Source organism: Canis lupus, chromosome 27 (assembly GCF_011100685.1).
Source record: "Canis lupus familiaris isolate Mischka breed German Shepherd chromosome 27, alternate assembly UU_Cfam_GSD_1.0, whole genome shotgun sequence".
NCBI classification, from domain to species: domain Eukaryota; kingdom Metazoa; phylum Chordata; class Mammalia; order Carnivora; family Canidae; genus Canis; species Canis lupus.
The window spans coordinates 15,992,011-16,015,135 of NC_049248.1; the positions used below are offsets into that span (position 1 = coordinate 15,992,011).

The window sequence follows — 23,125 nt, forward strand, 5'->3', positions numbered from 1 at the left end:
AAGAAGTTATAGCTCAATATGATTAGTCTTCCTTCACTCTTATAAGTGTTGGTGGGGATGAGATACCCAGAAAAATTCTGAACTGTGCAGGATCATGGCATGCCAGATACTAGAAAGCTTTTATTTTTATTTATTTATTTGAGAAACAGAGAGAGAGAGGGAAGCAGGGAGGCAGAGCACTAATGGGGGGAGGAGTAGAGGGAGAGGGAGAAGCAGACTCCTGGCTGAGCAGGGAGCCCAAAATGAGGCTTAATCCCAATCCTGGGACCCCAGGATCATGACCTGAGCTGAAGGCAGACACTTAATGGACTGAGCCACCCTGCACCCCAATAGAAAGCTTTTGAAAAAGGCTGATCGACACTATTAAAAGATAAAAGAAAATATAAGATGATCCTTGAGAAAATATCCACTGGTTTTAGCAGTTGACATCAGAGACAGGAATTTCAGTAAAGGTAGAAGCCAGATGGTGGATGACCCACAACAGGGTTGAGGGAGTTTAGATGGTGAGGACAGATTACACTTTAAAAAAATTTGGACAATAAAGGAATTGGATAATAACAACATATATTCAGGAGAAAGATTTTTCCTCAGAATGGGAAAGTGTATAGTATATTCATGTGTCAAGTGCCAAGATTTTCTAGAAGATACTAAAGATAACAAAGAAAAAAGAGATACTTCTTATAAGGAAGACTCACGGGATATTGAAAAGAATGGAGCTCAAGGCCATGGGATTGGTCTTTAAAAGGAACAAGGAGACCTCATCCACAAAGGTGAGAGAAAATAACTTAAAAATAAATGGAAAAGTAGATGAAATGTAAATAGTGGCAAGAAGCTGATTCATTTCAAGCCATAGGCTTCATTTTCGAAGGAGGCAGCAAAGGCGTCTGAGGAGAATGAGGAGACAGGACAGCTGTCCAAAGAAAGGGCCTGAAGGGGAGCTATGAATGTTCAGCAGAGCTTCAGAAGGTCATGGACAAGGATGGTGGCCAAGGACAAACAAATGATTTCATCCTAGAGACCAGGTGAGGGGGAAACCAATTATTTGTGGAAGTATCAATCTGTATTCTATTTGTTTCAGCAATCCTGGACCACGCTAGCGGAATGGAAAAAAAAAAAAAAGTGCTATACCAACGCCAAGGTGCCAGACTAGAGCCTTGCTGAGACTGTACTAGAAGGACAGGCATAGTAGAAGAGGATGGAAAGGAGGATTAAATGATCATCAGTGGGATTCAGTGCTGGGCAGGGAAGGACAGAAGTCTGATAGATTTGAACAAATCAGGAGAAAAAGACATATTGGAAGAGCAGAATGTCTGAAATCAAAAAGCAGTTGTATTGCAAGTGAGACAAGATGCAATTCTGGAGTTTAAGTATTTCTGAGATGGAATGTTTTTCTTTAAGGCAAGAGTGTGATCCTGGAAATAGAGGGCTGATGTTCATTCAGTAATAGGGTTACAGAAGTTTGAATAAGTTAGGGCTAGGTCTCAGATGGATCAGCGACATACTTTTAAAATCTCCCCAAATTATAGCAAGAAAGAAATGACAGGAGTAAGAGAAACTCACTCCTAGGCAACAGGTAGTGTAACCAGACTGTATGCAATTTTTTTTTGAGGATGTATTTTTATTAACGAGTAGAGATGGTCGTGTATATCCAAGATAATGCCAGCTTTTCCCTCTTGGCTTCCTGAAATGTGGTATTTCAGTAAGGGGTCCTGTGCCCTATTGACAGCTGAAAGGAAACCACCCACCTAAAGGAGAGGCAGGTATCAGGTAAAGCAATAGATGAAACTCAGTGAAGACAATGCTTTGATGGAAAAATGATCTTGCTAAAGATTGTGGACATGGAAAAGATTATTGATGGTGACATGAGGTTTCCAGAGGACTCAGCAGAAAAATGTTGAATCAAGGTGATGGTAGAAATATCCAGCAAATGAGAGAAAGAATGGGAATGAGAGGATTAGAATTCATGTTGGTAGGTGACAGGGTGGTGGTAGTGAGTCTCCCTTGCATTTGGTGATGAGTAACTACAGGGTTGAATTACAGGGCCTATTTAGAAGTAGATGGCCTCAAATAACTCTGGCACAATAAGGGTTCCAGAACATATCTTGCTCAATCTCAGGGAAACTGTAATGGCCACGGGGTTCAGGAAGAGGCCAAAGAGCTCTTTTCTCAGGAGAGGCTGCCTCCCACTTTACAGAGCAGTTATTTCTCCACTATAGTTCCTCCATCCCGGTTATTTAAACTATTTCACTTCAGTGATGTCAAAAATCATCCTCACATGAAATATACAGCTCCAGCTATAATAAAAGTATGGTAAGAGAACATAAAGGTCTGGAGAATATATTAACATATGCAGTTCTGAGCAGTTGTTAGAAAGTAAATTTGGATTTGAGCTTCCCAGAAGACAAAGAAAAGAGGGAAAATGTAAATAATATAGGATTCACAGGGCCCAAGAAAAACACCATTTGATCAGTTAGAGTCCCAGAAACTTTTCATACTCTAAGACGGAGAGAAATTTCAAGAGTGAGTCTGCAGGACATTGTGTGGTACAGTATATACAACCCACAATACGATCCCTAAGACACTGAAAATTTTGCAGCTATTTATTAAAATTCTTCAATGCAGGATAATGGCAAAACCCTGATGAATCCTATGAAGAATTCTAAGGTGTCAAAGGCAAGCATGTAACTCTCTGGAATGATCCAAAGGACATATTTTAAAACTATCAGAAGAAATAACTTAACAATCAGTTTTTCGGGTAATCCACCAAAGATACTATTTTATTTTGACAACTTAAAAAAAATGAGAATTGAAAAAAGCATTTGAAGTTGTAACCCTTAGTAAGAATATAGAGTATGAAGATACCATGATATAAGAAAGCATACCTATGGAATTGAAGAAATTGAACTGAAACACACATGTGGATGGAAAGCCTCTACATGACTATGGCAAACAGAGCCAAGGGTCACAATCTTCCTCAGCAAGCATTTCTGGGTTTTCTCCAACACAGCTGAGTCACAGAGGCCCTCCATAATGTATTTGGACAAATTTCACAATAATCATTAGCTTCCATATTCATAGAAAAGTCTGTTGTATAATATTTCAGATTCGAGCCAATTGAATTCTGGAGGACATCTGCAAAAACACTGTATTTTGTCTTCAGACATCCTTTCTTAGCCAGATAAATGCCTCCCAAAGGCCCAATCCTAGGTGTGGCACAAGGACTATACCACCAGGGTACAGAATGCAAGGTACACATCTTCGATTCTGCATAGCAGTGAAAGATGTTTTTCTATTTCCCTGATACCCAAGTTAAGCTCCTTGAAGCTCAGATTATTTATTGCATTACTTTTGTAACCTTTCTCCCAAAGGAACATGTAATCCGTACACAGTTGGCATCAAATATTACTGGATGGTAGATTTGTTTTTAAAATGGTAAAATTAGATAATACATCTCATCTAAATTCATGGAATTTTCTTCCCTAATAATAGAGCCATGTGATAGCTTAAAAAACACATGCTCTATCATCATTCAGTGGCAGTTTATTCATTAGAACATTCTGCACTCTTCTGAAATTCAGCATATTTCATCACATCTCATATTTGGTTATTTTCTTTCTCAAAAAGCCTTGTTACAAATCCAATGCGTTTAGCTACCAAACTATGTCCATAAGGGTCCCTGGACAATAGCTTACATTTTAAATTGTAGTAATTGTGGGTGCCGCTGACCTGTCAATCTCAAATATATTTATAAGCTGCACACACAAAAATGAAATGAACAAAGTGAGTCAGATTAACCAGCTCTGACTACACATTTTAAGAAAATCACTGGGTGTGCCTAGGATCCAATGCTAACAATTTGTTACGCATCACAGTGTTACAGCTTTCTAAATGGTAAGTAACTGTTTAAAAATTCCGAAGCATTCTTAAAATGTTTCACTTAAACATTTCTGCAATAAAATCTTATTGAACTGTTGCTTTCATTAATTTTCTACAGACTAGAGAGCAAGGAATTCAAGTTCGATTTTTTTTTTCTTTTAACTTTGCCTACTACCAGCAAATAAACTGTGCCTCTTTTTTAAATAAACCCCTGGCCTTGAGTTTTGGCCTCTTAATAGTAGCCTACATGGTTGACTACCCTTGGTGTTAAATTTTCTTAAATTGTATTTCTGTCAGTGTATCATTTTTTTAAGCAATGGACCCTATAATAGCAAGCACTGGTCTGTCAGGAGTGCATTTTAACAGCACGACACAAGTATTTTTCACTACAGGAGACAAACAATGATATGTATTACATGCAGTAAACACTGCCTTTGGTACATAGGGTTCTCTTAGCATTTATCTGTCTAAAATCTCACTGTGTCCTGAATAGGGGGGTGCGGGGGAGGGGGGGGAAACCCTGCCTCATATTAATGTTGCCAGTGGCTACAGTGCAGCATTAGAAAGAGTCCACTGCCTTGGCACATTTCTCATGAAATAAAACCTTGATTTAATATTTAAAGAACAGAGCAAGGCATATTAGCTCATGCTTACAGAGTCCTTTTCTTTCAACAACTACCACATCTTTCTTTTACAACTCTTTCCCCAAGTATCCATACTTCCCCCTTCTTAGTTACTGAGTATCACTCCCAAACAACTTTCAATCAAGCTTAAAAGGCTTTTAAGAAATAACAGCACTCTCCAAATTGGGCGTGCATAAATCTCAGGGATGCTTAAACAATTATCGGCATTTCTATTTATTGTATATCCTATCCTTAAAAGAGTTTTTCTAATTGAGAGAATGTGCAATGGAGTATTTACAGTTTGTAAATATACATTGAGGTGTATACTTAAACTTCATTAGGAATAAAGGTACATCGTCAAAATGTTTAGAGAGCACTGTGAAAAAGAACCTCAGAAGATACTGGAATTCTGTTGTCCTTGCCACCTGAGGAAAAAGGTGCCAAAATTAGCTATGTGGGAAACCCAAAGCAAGCTGAAATTTCATACATCATGTTTCCCTATGGGATATTCAATGTAATGCTTCACAAGGGCCATGGAACTTTCACATGGTAACCAACATGTGGAGAACGTGGGGATGTCAGATATTTCAGAAACCTCTCATGTCAGGCACAGGGAAAACTGCGAGTTCCATAATCCTGCCAATAATTCCAATTCATCTTAATTTATGTAAAATATACTGTAACCTTAATTTAACAAGTTCAGTAATCTCCACCGTGAAATATTTTTTCCCATACAGCTTCAGGCACACATGACATTTCAGCATTTCTTCATCCCTCTTCTTTGTCAATGAAAAGTTGATATAACACCTTATAACAGTAGTAGCTTTTCATATTCTTAATTACTAATCACTCTTAAAAACATATCTTAATCCATTTCTTTAACCTTCTCCTAACATTTAATTTTCCAACTATCTTCTTTTTTTTTTTTTTTAAGATTTTTAATTTATTTAATAGAGAGAGGGAGAGAGAGAACAAGCAGGGGGAGTGGCAGGCAGAGGGAGAAGGAGAAGCAGGCTCCTCACTGATCAGGGAGCCCGATCCCAGGATTCTGGGATCATGACCTGAGCCAAAGGCAGACTCTCAACCAACTGAGCCACCTACATGCTCCTAATTTTCCAATTATCATCATAACTCAGTGCTATTCTTTCTTCATAAGAACAGAAACTCACATTGGAGGGTCCATCAGTGTGTTCAAATCTTTCCCTATGGTATTTCCTTGATACGCTCTGACAGTTTTATGAATATGTCTCTTACTCCTATTTACAAATGAATAAACTGAGGCTAGGAGAGGTTGAGTAACTCACCTAGGAATATACAGCTGGGATGTAGCAGAATAGGGAAGATTTCAAATCTGGACTCAGCACCATTATGCTACTTGATATGCCTCTAAAAGCTAAGGATAAGCTACCTCACCTAGTTTGGGAGACACTTAGCAAATTGAAAAGAACTGGTGTGACTTTTATCTTTTTATAAAGTGATACAGAAGGTAAGCAGATGAATGCATCATAATAGAAACAGATGACTAATTTGCCATTAATGATAGTTGGGGGGGAGAGGCAACACCCAATGTGGTAGAACAATAAGAAATACCAATAAAATGATTTAAAATACACTGGCTGTGTTAAAATGAATGTAAGATAAGCTCATGACTTTAGAATCACTATAAAAACTGACTTGTGGTTAAAAATGAAAGGCTCTGTTTACCATCCAGCAGATAAATCCTCAAAGGAAAATCAAAAAAAATTTTTCAATTTAAATCTCCTGAACATGTGTAACTTTTTCTCAAGTCACTGTAGAAATCTATCATTGATCAAGAACACAAGTCATTTAACACCTTTAGCCAAAAAAGCAAGTGGTTTCTATTGCAAAGATAATTACTAGTTTAATAACTACTCTTACCAAGATTATTTAAATACCAAGCCAACTGTCAGGTCAAGATCAAGCAACTTTTCCTTAATATCAAGCTCAAATTGATGCACTCTGGTAGGTGAGAATCACAAAATGGTTAGAAATACAGGTCTTCAACTCAACCAGGATAAGATGGTAGGTAGTACAGACGTCCCAGCTACAAAAAAAAAAAAAGAAGCAGAATAGGAGGGCCACTAGAAATTGTAACAAAAGGAAGCACTCAGGATGTACACAGTGACAGCAGAAATTAAAACTTGTAAAGCCATTTGGCCACCACCTATCTTCTCCTTGCTGTCTGAAAAGTACATTTTGGATTTCTACGTGATGAAGTATAGATGGCCTGCCCACTGTTTTAAGATTTTATTTTTTTTAATTTTTATTTATTTATGATAGTCACAGAGAGAGAGAGAGAGGCAGAGACACAGGCAGAGGGAGAAGCAGGCTCCATGCACCGGGAGCCCGACGTGGGACTCGATCCCGGGTCTCCAGGATCGCGCCCTCGGCCAAAGGCAGGCGCCAAACCGCTGCGCCACCCAGGGATCCCCTGGCCACTGTTTTAAAAACTCACCCACTCAAGCTATGCCTCTGAAAGATTTTAAGGCACATTAGGACAGCTTCTCAGCCAATACTCATGATGGATCCCAGCCCATTTTATAAATATAAATACAGGCCCAAGCACTTTGATTTGTATTTAAATTTTAAACTATTTTTTTTCATTTTTAAAAGACAGTTTGTACATACATATCCCACTCTCACAGAAATGCATATTAATCTTTTAGTTTTGAAGATTAATCCTTAGCTCTTCTTGATGTGAAACTAAAATTAGTGAACTGGGGTATAGGTTAGGAATGGGAAATATGAGTATAAACAGAACACTTATGTAACATTTGCCCCATCTCATCAAGAATATGATTAAGTAAGTTGTTTTAAATAACAATAGGACTTTGATGCATTTTCTCTCAATGCTGGGTTTGGAAACATTTATAATAACTAGAGTAAATATGTTATTTTAAATATTTATACTAGAAAATAATTTAATAAGGCTTGGCTTTTCTTTTCTTTTTTTTTTTTTTTTTTTGGCCTGACTTTTAAAATAATAAAAGTAATCACCCTTCAAAGAACCTTTGAAAAATCCACATCTTTGCAATTTTTATTACCTAAGTATTCACCAAATATGAATTATACTACAATCAGGGAAGAGCTTAAAAAAATAAATAAATATAAAATAATAAAAAAAAAATCAGGGAAGAGCTTAACAACATCTTTGGCCATGGTGTTATACCCATGCATGCTATGTTGGCAGCCTTAGCTCATCAATATGGACATTCCTTTGTAGTTCCCCTTGAAATACTACAATGTATAAATTGTCCTGATGAAGTCTGTAATCCCAAATGGAACTCATTCTGTAACAGCCTATCTGAATAGGCTTCACAGAAATTCTCAAATGGAGGTATTATCACTTCCTTATGGAACATTTAGGGAAGTATAGGAGCATCTTGATTGTAACAGTAACACAGAATACCACAGGACCACATAATGGTTGCTTCTAATCCTTGTCTCTTCTGCTTTTATTCTTTCCAACCATATTAACATCCTTAGTGCTCCTTAAACACATCAGAAAAGCTTCCATTTGCAAGGACTTGGTATGGGCTGATCTCTGTGCCTGGAATGTCCTTCATATACAACCCTGTGGCTGGCTCCTTTACCTTCTTAGTTTTTTACTCAAGTCACCACCTCAACAAGAACAATGGTGAATGAGAAAATGGAGACCAGTGATGCTAAGCATTTTATAAGGAGTGTCAATTGTATCTCTGTTGATTGTACTGATTTCTGTAGTAAGAGAAGAAAACAATGCAAGCTGCATGAAGGTTACAGAGCTAAGTCAATCTTACCCTCCATCCAAAATATAACTATGAAGTTCAAAGCTTAGTTTCTGTAATAGGACTACTGGCTTACATAAGGATCTTTACAGAGCCCAATATTTACATATTATTCATAACTTCTCTTCCTCAAAAACTTTCTAATCTCTTCTGAGTATACCTCTTCTCATTCTCTATATTGCTTTGTTGGGACATAACTAGGCTAAAACTCTAAATATTTTACTTAGTTATTTGACAATAGTGACTCTATCCATTGTAGAAAATTTGAAAAATAATTTGCCCTTAAGTTCTTCCCAAATTTCTCCTACTGTCTACCTTATCCTTTACTCAGTAAAATATTAATAACTTGATGTTTGTACATTATATAAAATCAATTAGAAATATAATATCCCACATTAATTATTTATAGGAATGAAGTATTGGCACTCAAATATTTGTTAAGTAACGAAATTGTTTCTTTTTTTTAATTGTTAGAGAGATAGTAAAGCATGTAATCACAAATATAAACTCCATACTACCCACTGAGCAAGGATGTGCTGTGGAAAGAAGGATTCTTATAGCTCAGAAACTTTCCAATCTTTTTTTGTAATAAATAGTCACAGAAAATACTAGTTTATAAGTTTTAAGGCAATTGAATAACTTATAATTTTTTGGATCTTCCAAAGCACAAATGATTTCTCAGTGGAAATTCACATGCAAAACTTATAGGCTTTAAGATCATGTTCACAATATAGTTGAACTTCTCACCTATAAAATACAAATAAACCTGCCCACTGGAACTAATATTCATACTTCACATGACAGTTATGACTGCTTTTTCTATTCACCTTACTCCCTCCCCATTCATTCAAGCAAACAAACAAACAAACAAAACAAACAAACAAAAAACAGGTACTAATCACTCATCTCACCCAGTCTAATATGTAGCTATTGGTCAGAATATATTTTTATTGAGTAGTTGGTAAATACAAAATAAGCATCATGTTTAATGCCATAGGTTTTTGAAGTGTAACAGCCCTGCACCTGCTATGTTGAGGGAAAGGTGAGCCATCTATTAAGGGACATTGCTTAAACGATTTTGAAATGTTGTAAAAACAAGAGAACAAAATAATTTCAAGAATAGTATGCACCTCCCAGAATTTTATAATCAAAACATAGCATTGTTTTTAAAAGTTTTAGAACATGAGAATAAACTAGCAAGTCCAAGATGTTCTTTTTTCTCTTGAAATTGCCTGTTGGGATCCCACATCATAAAGGAGATGGGAATTTATTTTTTCTCAGTGGTATTTAGATTACTACACAGCACTAGCATTAGCACATTTTATGAAGTTTCCTTCCCCTTTACTAGTCCTTGTCATATTTGATATTTATGTTTACTAAAACTGATTTTCTATTTTTATTAGTAGGATGGGTTTAATGTAGATGACGCTTTACTGCATTAGTAATAACAATTTTATTTAAATATGGCTTTGTTGTACTCCTCTGCAAATAATCTTTGAATTCCTAAGAGTCTTTTATTTTCCCTGTAGCCCAGTTGGAGAGTTTTTAATATTAAATTGAATCATAACAACACATGCTGGTTAGAGTCTAACTTAATACACGCAGCTTAATGTTAATTTTCCAACTTCAAATCAGAGATCTGACTATTCCAAGATGATTATTTATCTCAAGTGTGATTTTTGCATCATAAAAACTGGCGCTACAAAGGAAACAAATTTAGCAAAAGATTTAGAATCTTTACATAACTATAAAAATATTATTGAGACTTATTGAGACAAAAAAAAGTCTATCAAGAAGTTAGGGTAGTATAGGGAGGAGGCAAAAGGCACAGATGAATGCACAGGTGACTGATGTGTTTAGTTTGTGAATATAGTAAATATGTTGATGAGTATAATAAAAGGGTATGCTTAGGTCCTAATTCCTTTAGAGGAAAGTTATCATTAATATCAGTAATCAGGGGCAAAAAGCCTCCATGAGCATAAGATATTGCTTTGAAGTAAGAAATAAAAAATCTAAATGCCACACTTCTTGCTTCACAATGTAAATTTCCACTTCAAAATAAATTTCTTATAAATAGCTTGAAAAAGAAAATATATGGTTTGATCATTAAAACAAGTATGCTATGATGGTAGAAACAGATATAGAATAGAACTGAGAGAAAACAGAATTGAGTGATAAAGATCACAAGGGAGTGTATTTAGGCATCCTACACTATTATAAAACTTGTCCTTCCTCTTAGGATAGTGAACATCCTATAAGATTAAGTCAGTGCTATAGTTACAATACCAAGAAATTAGCTGGCACCAAGTAGCTAATTTTATAAGTTTCAAAGCCTGTCAAACTATGGTGATCCGGTGAAAGTCAATCATGACAAAAGTTAATGTTCATTCTAAGGTCATATGGATTCTACTATCTGTATGTGCAGCATGCATATACATACCTACACCTCTTTAATGCTTAACGGGGAAATTCAGCTTCTCTGTAGGAACAATCACTTATATAAGCCAATAAATATTAAAATGAAAGAAAAATGCCTTTTTGGAGAAACGTGGCTAATACAAATGTTGTTTAAAAAATATCTGGTCAATTGAACAGAAAGAATATTGCTGTATTCATTTTTGCTTTCCTTGGTTTCAAGATCTTGTCCTGCATTTATAATTCTTATGCTGATTAAAGTGAGAACTGTGAGTTAATTTTTTTTTTGGAAGACAGGATGAGGTTGCGGTATATAATTTTGAGTAACAGAAGCCATTCTCATAGGAATAGGAAAATGTTTTCAAACCAAATGCAAAAAGAAGATTTCAATGCCTCACAGGGTAATGAAGGAAAATATAATGGTTGCTTAAGGTTGGTGCAATTCTTTTAGGATATATAATTTTTATGTGAGGCAAAAAACTGAACTACATAATACATTTCTACAATGCATATATTCATCAAAACCATTTACAAAATTACCACTTTCAGCATGTTTTTAAAATGAGATTCCTTAATAAATTATGTTTATGCAGTCAAAACACAACATTAAAATTTATTATTAGTCACTTAATGGAAGTTAATGGTGAGTTTATAAATGAAGTCCTGGCTTACTTTGATATACTCTAAAAGCAACCAAAAATAGAGATTCTTTCCCAGAGTTCTATGTATTTTAAAGTGCCAAATAAGCAATTTTAGCAATTCTCAAATGTAGTTCTTCCAGATGCATTTAATCCTAAATATACTTGTAGAAACAGAATATTTTTCTGCTAAGTCAGGTATGTCTAACTTATCCATCTTATGTGTAAAAACTATCCTGACTGAAGTATTCCAAGCTATATAAAAAGATTTTTTAAAAAACAGTAAAAATATAGAAACAGTGTGAAGTTTTTTCTTATTTTCAATATTCTGGAGGGAAGTATTTTCAGTGAAAATATCTCATCTATAAAACAAGCCAAAACAAGAGTCACAAAACCAAAATAATTCATTCTGTTAAATACTCATTCACTGAAAATGGATGCATTACAGAATAATGATAGAGAGATATTGTGGATAAATTTATAGATGAGAAATTCTATATGTAGATGAAATATTTTTAACAGAGATTGCTGCAAAAGGGCTGTTGCTTAGAAAGCCCACCAATCTTTCCTAAAATGAGGGGCACTCTCTCAAAGTATTGGACAAAACAAAATTATCACTCCTGATTTGTGCCGGTTCTTGAATAGTATGCAGTCTAAAATGTTTGAACTAAAACTCAATAATGCTTTCCTATGAAAGACAAAAAAATGGACTTAAAATTACAACTTCTTATAAAGCTATGAATAAGGAAAGATCATTTACAAGGAACGTAACACTATTTTTTAGCAGAGTCTAATATATACACATATGCTAAAATATTTCATAATCTAAGGTTAGGTAACAAATTAAAAATGATGAAAATTATTATTACAATGAAATGTTAAGAGAACTCAAATGAAGCTTGTAGGGAAAAAAAGTTCATTTGGGAAGAGTTTAATTCTATATAAAAGTTTACATTTTCAGCATTTATAACAATAAAGTGATTTTTCAAATAATAAAGTTGCAATGATTTCTGAGGAAATCATTTCAACTGTCTATATTGAAAAGAAGACAATGAAGGAAGAAGAGTATTTATTCAACACCAAAAAGTATCTATTCAATGAATTATCAGATAAAATAATATAAACAATACATTTGTGTTTACTTTTAAGGTTGTAATTATGTACTAGTATAAATTTAACCTTATATAAAAATTTAGAAGCACCAGATTTGATTAGTGTGGAATAAAGTTAGAGCCAGATTAATACTCTATGTAGCATTTACTTTTAATTTTCAGTATGAAAGTTATTATATGATTATATTAAAGCATGCAAAATTTGTAGTCAGCATAACAGTTTCAAATCCTTTTTCTTAATTGGCAACTATGGTGGCACATGAAGCATCGTTCTCTCCCAGCAGTTTAATTTAAACAAATCATTCTGAGATATAAAAATAGCAAATTACATTAGATTTTATATAAGGCTTTTTTGGCTGCTCATATAGGAAGAGCTATAAGCAGCTTCCATGCTATACATCACAGCTAACGGCTTTGAATACATTTTCTGGTGAGACCCCCATTCAGAGATACAAGATCTAGCCTACAGTGACTTGATGCTTAAAATATATACGTAATAAGTTATAGGTTTAACAAAAAAAAAAAAAAAGGAAAAATTTCCCACTCTCAAGTGGTAAATTCTTGTATTCTTTACTGCCTCCAAGTTGAAAAGTAGTTTGTTATTTCTCCTGGTTCTGACTTTTTAACACTTGTCACAAAATTTTAATTCTAAAACTCCGATTATATGTTAACTACTCTTTTCACATTTTCCAAACTGGAACAAGGATGACAGATAAATTAGTAGTGACTAGAGTTCTGTAAACATCATTACTAAAACTCTGCTGTATTTACACAAGAATTTTTAATCTACTTTGGGCATTCTAGTTCAAGGTATAAAGATGCTTCCCTAATTTGTCATAAGTTGAATTATAAAAATAAAAAAGTTACAAATGCATTGGATACATTTTTTTAACATATACATTTCAAGGTCTTGGCTTATATATATTGATGGGCAGATTAGCTTCATAGATAATATCAGAAAGCATGTTAAAATAGAGAAAGTTTCAAAAGTCAATCCTTCTGTTCCTTTATGTAATGAATTTCCAAAGGCAGAGAACAATCCTACAAACTGGCAAATTCTCTCTCATCAGATATCTGCATTGCATATTCTACAGAAAAATAAAAGATGGTATTCCAGCCCCGTTAGGGAAAATGAATAGTTAAGATCTGAGATTCAGTATATAAACGGTAGAATCATTTTTCCTTTTCTTAAATATAGCTAATTGTGCCACAAAGAAGGAAAAAAGTCTAAGCGAAATCATATTTACCACAATAATAGTTTCTATAACTCTAAGAAAATATCCTCTGAAATTCTTGTGTTCATTATTCAAAGACCTTGAAAAAACATGTCATCACTTTCGTTACCCAAAGTAACACAAAATAAAATGTTATAACTTCAATACTCATTGTTCAGAATTAGAAGTGTTTTTTGTTTTCTTTTTTGAAGGAGAATTAGGAAGCTAAGTACAATTGGCAAAAAATATTTCACTCTTCTTTAGATACGAAAAAATTGTTTGGTCCAAGATAATACCTACAATTAATAATTTACCAGTACAGATAAAACTATTTTTTCTTTATCATTTTCCATATTCTTACTTAGATGCCTACTGATTTAGACAGAGAAATACAAACCTGTAAGTTATTTACAGCTTGTTTGGTCACCTCAAAGAAATTACATACTATCCAAATACCAAAAACAAAACAAAACCACTTGAGAATAGTATTTAAATGGTTAAGCATTGACTGTGCAAAATACAGAAAGGAAATGTGAACTGAGGGAAATGAGAAAAATTATTTTCAAGCTCGGAAAGACAGTCACAAAATATTACTTGCTTACTGATATTACAGATTTTGTGTAGTTAATAAATAATTAGTAACAATTTGAGGTATATTTTTATTTTTCTCAAATTCATCTATTACCTAAAATTATACTTCTCACACAACAGGCATCCAATAAACATTTTTGAATGACTATACCATTCAAATAAATTAATTTGTAAATAAAGTTTTCCTAATTATATTTGTCTATCTGACATAACGGAATTAACTATTTTAAATATCCAATAAGAGACATATGCTGCTGAACATCTACACAATTTCATTGAGATACACACTTCTTACATAAAACTACAAACCACATCTGCAGCATAATCTGTAACACATAACACAGTGTTTTATACACATACCAATCACCCGTTTCACTTCTACAATTTTTAAGTATTGACAAATTACTCCTTGCCAAAGAAGTCACATTATATACAACAAACCTTCAGTTTAAATAAGGAATAAGCTTGCTGTTAACAACTTAGCTTGAAATGTTAACAATCCTTAGGCTGTTAACATAACAACTGGCCATTAATGTGGTTATGACCAATTTAAGAGGAAATTATACTCTGAGAAATGAAAATATTGGCAATCAGGACCAGAGTTTTATTCGAAAGAGTATGGTTTTTTTTAACAAGTTAACAAACATTAAAAGTTTGAGCCTATTAGAAATTAAGTCACAAAATATCATCTATCCTAGAGAAAGACAAACATTTCTGATATGGAAGCTATTTTGATAAATCCCTTTCAACAAAACACTTAAATGGAAACTATCAAATGGCAGTTTAACATCATATTTTTATTACCATAAAGAATAACACAAAACAAGTCTAAGGTTTCTTTCTGTGTCTGCTACTATTTTAACAACTGCAAAAACAGTTTAACTCAAAATACAGGTTATTTCACTGGCAAATTATAAATCTTCAAAATCCAGCTATTTCAACCACCTCTCTTTAAATCTCAGTTAATTTTTATTTTTATTGCTTATTAGAACACCTTAATCTTGCTCAGACTATAGAAACTTGTTTTGGAATTGTTGTTACATAAACCCACTTGAGACACTGCAGTTGTAAACAAATGTAAAAGTCAAAAAAAGAGTCCAAAAGCCATGATTATTGGTTAGGAGAGATAAAGCAAAACTAGGAAGCGTTATTAAATCACTGAAAGCAAATGCAAACGCTTTATGTGGAAATGAGGCTCTAATTCACAATGAGCAGAGGAAAAAAATTTTATTTCAAAGAAAAAGTTCAAAGACCGAAGTTCTAAGAGAATTCACGGAATAAGTTAATTCTGATTAGTTGTGCCACCACAATAAGGGAGATTCTGGCTATAGAGTCACTTCCCATTGTTGGCACCTTGCATGTATTTTGTGCCCTTGGAACACAGAGAAGTAGTAACAAGTGGTCATAATTAGCCTGGAGGCTGTCAGATGAGGCAGTTCTAAGAGGGGGAAAGAGCAGAATCTGATAAACAGTACTGGATTCACCCTTTTAAACCACTACTAAGCAAATGATATATTTTTGTATATAAAGATTAAAATAATAAGACCAAAAATAACTGAATTGCATACACTGAAGTACCAAATTCCCTAGAAAACACTTCCCCAAATGGCCAAGATGGTTAAGGAGCTATGGCTGATTGATAAATTTTGTGTCATAAAGGAAAAAAATTCAAAATAAATCGCTTAATGTCAGACTAGAAAAGTGATTAATTGTATCAAATATGAAAACCCAAATGATGCCATATATCATTTCTCTAATTTGATAGGTCCTACTTTATTAATATATGTAATTTGCAGCTGAATCAAGTCACAAAGTTCCCTGAAAAGCAAAATAATTTTTCTTAAATAGAAGTTCATGTGTTGAGTGCTAAATGCTGGGAAACAGGCTGAGTGAGCCTCATGGCTTTTTAAGCAAGAACATGTGAATGGTCCTCAAACTGTTCAGATGTTTACAGTTTAGAGAGTGGCTATCATTTTCCCATAATGATGGAGATCTTTACTGTGTTCATTTCTATAATGCTACTGGCAAGTCTGAGGCTGTTAATGCTCAGTGATATCTCTGTGATGCTCACTGGGAATGCCGCTGAGGGTGGGGGGATGTATTCACACTTGGAGAAAGTTTTCAAAACTGTATCATAACGATGCAAATACATACCAGCTAATTTCAAACTGACTTTCTTTGACAGATCAGAAACTGGAAGACAGCTGAATAACCCCTGTGTCGAGCTCAGCCTACCTTGTCCGTATGGTACTTCTATGTCAGTATGGTACACTTCTATGCTGATTTCCACCAAATACATCCTTGCTCAGAACTGGTGGTTTCAACATGGGCAGTGGAATAGCCTATTTCTAAGTCTGAGCATAGCATCCAGGCTGGCCAAATGGAAACACTTTAGATGTGATGTTTTATTGGCCATTACTTAAGCAAGAATTTGCATATGAGGCACCTGGCAACACTTTGAAGGCTGACAGGTCAACAGCTTTCAGGAATATAAGCTGCTAATAAGGAAATGAAACCCCAAAAAATACACTTACAAAAAGTACTTTAAAAGGAATCCAGTCATCACTGGTGTGCAAGGATAATTCCTACCTCAGATAGTCTCTGCGACAAAGGATAAGATTAGCTTTAGTGTACAGGGTGGAGCCCACCTCTCCCAAACGACAGTCACAGCAGGCACACTTCAGGCAGTCTTCATGCCAGTATTTGTCCAGTGCCTTTAGAAGATACCGGTCCTTGATCTTTCGGTTGCAGCCAGCACAACCTTTCGGCTTGGTGTCTGGCTGGACTGAGAGCATTTGTATACCTAAAGGAAGACAAAAACAAAAAAGGGAGCTGGGACTACAAGGAAGAATCACAAGATGTCAAAAGACAAGTTTCATATTTAATACTGCTTTTTGTCCAGGAGCCTTAGACTTTCTTTTGTAGGGCCATACCAGAATCAAACTAAATTTTGGAAACAAAAGGCTCAAATGTTATAAAGTCCTTATTAAATCATTTATAAAGTCACATCTACAAAGTGGGGGAAAATAATGCATTCATGTTGTACAGGGTAAGCAGACGTTATATACACCAAGCTAAATAGTGGCAAATAATTCGGTAGTGTTCCCCATTCTCTATCTAGAGTGGTTCCTTTGGGAAAAAATGTGAGGAAGTGGCTAACAATTTTAAAGAAAGCTATTTAACAAACTAGTCCATGTACAGTCTATGAGAGTCAAAAATGAGTTTTTCTTTACTGGCTGGAAATTCACTTGATATGTGCTTGACAGTGGAAGGAGAGTGCACCCTTCTGGGATTACACTAACCTGACTTAGCAGTGGGGATGTTTATAGTTAAACACACGGTACAGTCATTCCAAAAGCTCACCAATACTATATTGCTTGTTTGCATCCAAATCCTTCCTTCTGTGCTCTTGATATTTCAAATTATTCCTTACATTAAAATTTTTAAAATGAATCTATACTCACAAACGTCAGTCAACGGCAGATTACCTCACCGTATACTACATGCTTTTATATAAAACTAAAGTACAGGATTAATTTATTACCATAAACATGCACTTATTTATTTTATAAGGGAAAGAAGAAACAACAGAAGGTAACATCTAAATATATATAAATTACATAAACATATGTACATAAATATATTATGTGCATGTATATACATAGTGCACTAGACGCAGGACGTTTATGTATTTTAGAGACATAGCTCCATCATAAATAAGGAGTCTAGCTGGGTTCTGTAGGTTTTACAACTTGACTGGAATTTTTTCAATGAAAGGCTATTCCCTTTTGAGTTTCTTCTTTCCTAAGTGTCCAACACCCAGCTTAAAAAAAAAAAAAAAAAAAAAGAGCTGGACCAACTATTCGGAACTTCATATTAATCAAATAACTCATCCTAAGCACTACAAGATACTGTAGACATCATCGATTCCTAACTCCCTCATTTTACAAATTGTGCTAGAGGCCTAAGAGAGTATAAGGACTTGCTCAAAACTGAACGACAGTGAAGTACTAGACTTGGTGGTCTTCTTCAGAGATCCTGCTACTATAGGATGCTTCCTCTCCTACTCATAAAGTTTTAAACTATATAAAACACCAAATGTGGATGCACTTGAAACAGTTTCAAGAAGAGAAATGCCAAGCTATGATCTTATATTTCCTACTCCAAAGTAGCTTAACCTCCTTTCGTTTCCTCTGATGCCTTCTGATGAAGGCTTTGCCTCCATTACCTTCACAGGCTTTTTTTCTTTTTTTAATCACACAGATAAGAGACACTCAGGCACTGTACCATCAGAGGTGAAAAACTTTTCTAGCTACAAATAATACACCGATTGCACGTATCGTTATGATGTTGAACTTCCATTAGAAAATAACTTCTCTGGTAGAGTACTGGCATAGGGAATGGCGGGGAAGAGAGCAGGGTGGCTGTTCTTTCTGCATGATATGCATAGCCGTGGTAGTCAGAGCTGCAGACTAGCAGCTGGATTTGTACCGACGAGCAGGTGGTATTCCTACAGTCTGCTTTCTGTTCCTTTTCTTTGAAGGAGCTAAGGGTCTAGTGTAGATTAATCATAACCCTTGATAGCTTTGCTAAATCTCACTCTCTAGAACTTCTAACAAATGAAGTTTCTTTGATCACAACTAGTTACCGTCTTCCAGCAAGGTTCCACAAGGAATAAATCCCATTAATTACAGTACAGAACATCTCCAAGTGCCTCTCAACCATATACCTGGGGGGAGGGGGGAAATTTTGATTTACTAAGTGACATTCTGTATTTCGTTATTGAAAACATCAAGAGATATGAGGGGCTCTTCTAATTAGCCAATTTATCAGGCTCTTATTTTTTCACAGCACAAAGCTGAGAAAAATCTAAAAATTCCTTTTCAGTTGCAGCCCAGCTACATTTCCTTTAGTTGAGTTACCATCATCAAGCGTATAAGGTCAGCTATCTCTATTCAAAACCCTTTGCAACCAAGACAGGGAATACCAACATTTGGCACAAGTAACACTACCCTGCTTGTCTTCACAAAATGTTTTTGTTGTGTTGACATTTTAATTTAGCACTCAGAGGCCAATTAATATTTGAAACTCTTACATTCTGTTTGGCCTTGGGCTTGAAGGAGTTTGATATTTTGCACTCCAGCCTGGTACCTTCTTTTAGAGAACATCATCACATTTCTCTCGGAGAGGAAATCGCTTTCAATACGATGCAAGTTAACAGTCGTAGAAAAAGAACTATTTAGGAGTCGCCACGTTGCCACGTACCTAAAAGGCACAAAGCATCAGCAGCACCCCCTCCCCATCCAGAAGAGCACCACTGGGTAGAGTCATGCGTTGGGAGCTGAGAAACATTTCACAAGTTGCTCATAGCACATCAGGACTCATAACTAGTTTTAGATTGGCATGTAAATTGTTCAGAGGGAAATTCTTATTGCCTCTGAGACCCTGCCATCCTGAGTTATTTGACAGTTTAAGGGAAATCATAATTAAAAAAAAGACATAAATAATAGCCTGTGCAGTGTGGTGTGCAGAAATAAGTAGAACCATTTCATTTAAACTCTGGTGAGCTTTTAATTGCCTGGATTGCATTGTGAGGCGGCCTAACGGTTGATTGCCTCCATTATGTTTCCTTGTTCTGTGCCATTCATCCGCGCAGTCTCAGCTTCAGTAGTTAACACAACAAAGTAACCACAACTCCACAACACACAGGGGTTTAAAAAAAATAATCATAATCAAAGATTTGCAGCACTTAGACACAGTCTTTTATATTTTTGGACGAACTGCACATAGTGAATGGAAAACATTTTGTGCCTGTCGAAAGATTCAGAGAGAACAATCTGGGAGAAGGAACAGGAAGAGGGAATACATAAAGGGGGTTGGCAGAGATGAGGTGCCTCAGGAAGATGCTAAAACGGGAATGCAGGTTCTGCAGCTGGGAGCAGTGACACAGATTAAAAGAATTTGGCCAACGTGGCCATTCGATTGCCAAGAGGTACCAAACAAAAGATTTTCTCTCCTCCTGCCCATCTTCATCCTCTCCCCAACCCCCAGACCCGATTGGAGAACTGGATTGGGCCTAAAAGCTTGTTTCTCTCTGTTCACTGGCCCAGAGCATCCCTACAGGCTGCAGCCCCCTAAGGGACAACAATGCAAATAGATGTCCCCAGATCTCAGGCGCTGGAGCTGCTTAACTCTGTTCTGCCCCTTCAACTCCCAACCCCCTCCCCATCCTTCCACCGCCCCCTCCCCTTTTTGAGCAATGGAGCTGGGAACCAATTTGATTCCCTTTTTCTCCAATGCAGCTGCAAGGCTCAGAGATACTGACATTTTTCCACTCTTATCAGTTTAATTACAGTTACCATGGCAGCAAAGTGCTAGTGCTTGGCAAAGGCCAACAAGAGATTTGCAAGACTGAGTTCAATTTTGATGCAGCTCACATGCAAAAAATAATAATAATAATAATAATAATAATAATAATAATAAATAAATAAGAAACATACATACACTCTAACAAAGAATCCCTTGCGGAGTTTATGCTCTAGCCTTTTGTGGTTGTGTCTTTGCAGCCACACAGGGATGATTTGCAAAGAATGTAGCAGTATTTGTTGCACCTAGCAAGATTAATTGGTTTAAGCAGCAGTCTTTCAAAGCAGTTACAACAATAATATTTTGGATCTTTTTTTTTTTTTTTTTTAAAGACACAAAAGCAGCAGAAGAGCAGGAAAGCTTTTGAGCAGCTAAGAGTGCCGAGCGCCGGCAGAGTGCATCTATGATAGATTGTAACCTTACCAAAACTTTTCTCCTTTTTCTGCATGAGTTGACTTAGGCGTGCCTGAGTCGCAGCAGCTTCGCATTGAGCACCAAGCCCAAGGTAGAAGTGGAAGGGGGTCTTCCTGGATCTGGCTCAAGTGTGGACCTGGTGCGCAGCCTACACCGCCGAGGACCGACTATTGTGAAGCCACTTTGGGAGCGGGTCGGAGCGGCGGCAGGGGGTGGGGGAAGGGATGAGGGCGGCCAGACGAGACAGAGCGCACACACAGAGCCCCTCGCAGTGTGGCAGTGTGCAAAATGATGGCGAATGACAAAGCCACATGCTTCCCTAACTCTGCCCGTAATCCTAAAATCCCAGCGGCCCCTTTTAGCTTCGTGGTAACAAATGGATTTGATTAAACTGTCACATGCAGCGTTAGCATAGCATATCATGTTCAATATGAAAAAGACCATAAATCTGACTTGTGTTTCATAACAGCAATCTGGGTAGCCCCCCGTAAAAACGTGCTGCATCAGTTTGAATCTCAACCTAGTAGAACATAGGCACCTTGTTCCAGGGAACCTCTCTCCCCCCCATCCCCCCTCCCCCTGCAAATAGTCACTTTTCCATCTCTCGGGAACAACACTGTCTTATCGCGGAAAAGTGAGGGGAGGCAGAAGTGTCGACAAGAACCAAAAGATTGCAATTCCAACTCTTGGGGGAGGGGGGCTGTGAATTCCAGCAAGTACAGAGAGTGGGTCCGGAACCCACCGAGCGCTGAATTCCCTCGCTGCGGGCCAGGCCGGAGCGAACCTCTCCTGATTCCCAACTCTCCCTGCCCCTCTCTCCCCGGGAGTCAGGGGTGTGGGGAGGCTGCGGCTCATCCTGAACTTTGACTATTATCCACTCGAGTCGTACTTGAGACATTCCGCGCCGCAGCCGCTCTCCCTCCTTCCATCCACATCTTCAGCCTGCATCTATTTCATGTCTCATCATAAAAATAATGAAGCCTCACATGATTTAAACAAAACCGTCTCAGCAGAGCTGCAGCCCGAGTGAAAGTTGCAGTGCGGAGCCGGGCTGCAGCTCCAGTTTATGCCTCATTAGGAGAGGCTGGGGAAGGAAGAAAAAAAAAAAAAAATACCCACATCCGCACACGCACGCGCGCACCCGCAGACACACACACCACAAATAAGCCGACGCGTGTGTACACAGTTGCCGCACTTACCTTCTCAATTAAGCGATACAGGGGGAGGCGGTTCAGAAAGCACAGTGGCTGCTTTGTAGTGCTTCTCCTTGGGAAAGGTCAAAAAGAAGCATTGTTTGAAAAAAAAAAAAAAAAAGAGGGGGAGGGAATCTCTATTTTTTTTTAAGTTTAAAATAATGAGGTCCTCAAGGATCCGCCAAGTAATGGTGTTGACCGCATCTGAGCCACAGGTGTCCTCCTTTTAGGCAACTGCAGTCCGAGGCTGTCTCTCTCCGTCCTGGCTCAAGACAACTTACCCCAGCAGCACGCGAGGAGCCGAGCTGGAGGAAGCCGCGGCTCTCAGCTGCAAAATGCAATCCCTTCCCAGCCAGACATAATACAGCCAAAGAAAAGGTCACTCAGTTATTACTGAGCCGGCGGAGCCCAGGCAGCGCTTGTCAAGACCACAGAGAAGCAGCTCCCTTCCGATTTAAGACTATTTACCTCTCGCCCCCACCCCTCCCCTCTTCTCTCCTTTCCTTCTCTCCCTCCCTCTCTCGCTCGCTCTCCTCTCTCTCTCTCTCTCTCTCTCTCTCTCTCTCTCTCTCTCGTGTGCCTGTTCTGCAGCTCAGTCAAGTACAGCCGCCCTCGGAAAGTGCAAAGCAGCCACGAGACAGATCGGGCTTTGTTGCTAATTTCCCAGGGTGAAAATTTACAAGCCTGCGAGTGCAGTCAGCACAGCCACATGCATATGCTACTCACAAACGCTGGGGACGACCCCGCGCACGAAAAGTGACCTCTGCAGGAGTGGAATGGAGAAGACCCTACCTCCTGGACCCGTCCAAAAGAAGTCCTGCGAGAGAGCTCTGGAGGAAGAGGATCGGATTCCTAAAATAACCGGGGCATTTTGGAATAGGTGGCCGCATTTAAA

The 23,125-nt window shown here is 37.0% G+C and overlaps 1 protein-coding gene across 12 annotated transcripts in view; it reads right to left on the minus strand.

Moving 5' to 3' along the window:
* The window catches only part of LMO3 (LIM domain only 3), a 56,155-nt gene that overhangs the window by 31,857 nt on the left and 1,173 nt on the right, over positions 1–23,125 (minus strand). The window contains exons 1-4 of one of the 12 annotated variants that reach the window (XM_038576920.1): positions 22,957–23,034; positions 22,237–22,303; positions 19,353–19,522; positions 16,847–17,060 (exon numbers count right to left, since the gene is read on the minus strand). In XM_038576920.1, the coding sequence (XP_038432848.1) occupies positions 16,847–17,060; positions 19,353–19,428 (290 nt within the window). In that variant the 5' untranslated portion in view covers positions 19,429–19,522; positions 22,237–22,303; positions 22,957–23,034. Of the gene's footprint in view, positions 1–16,846; positions 17,061–19,352; positions 19,523–20,761; positions 20,786–21,046; positions 21,207–22,236; positions 22,729–22,956 lie in introns of those variants that run through there. The other 11 variants (XM_038576921.1, XM_038576925.1, XM_038576926.1 and 8 more) reach the window with 11 other exon arrangements.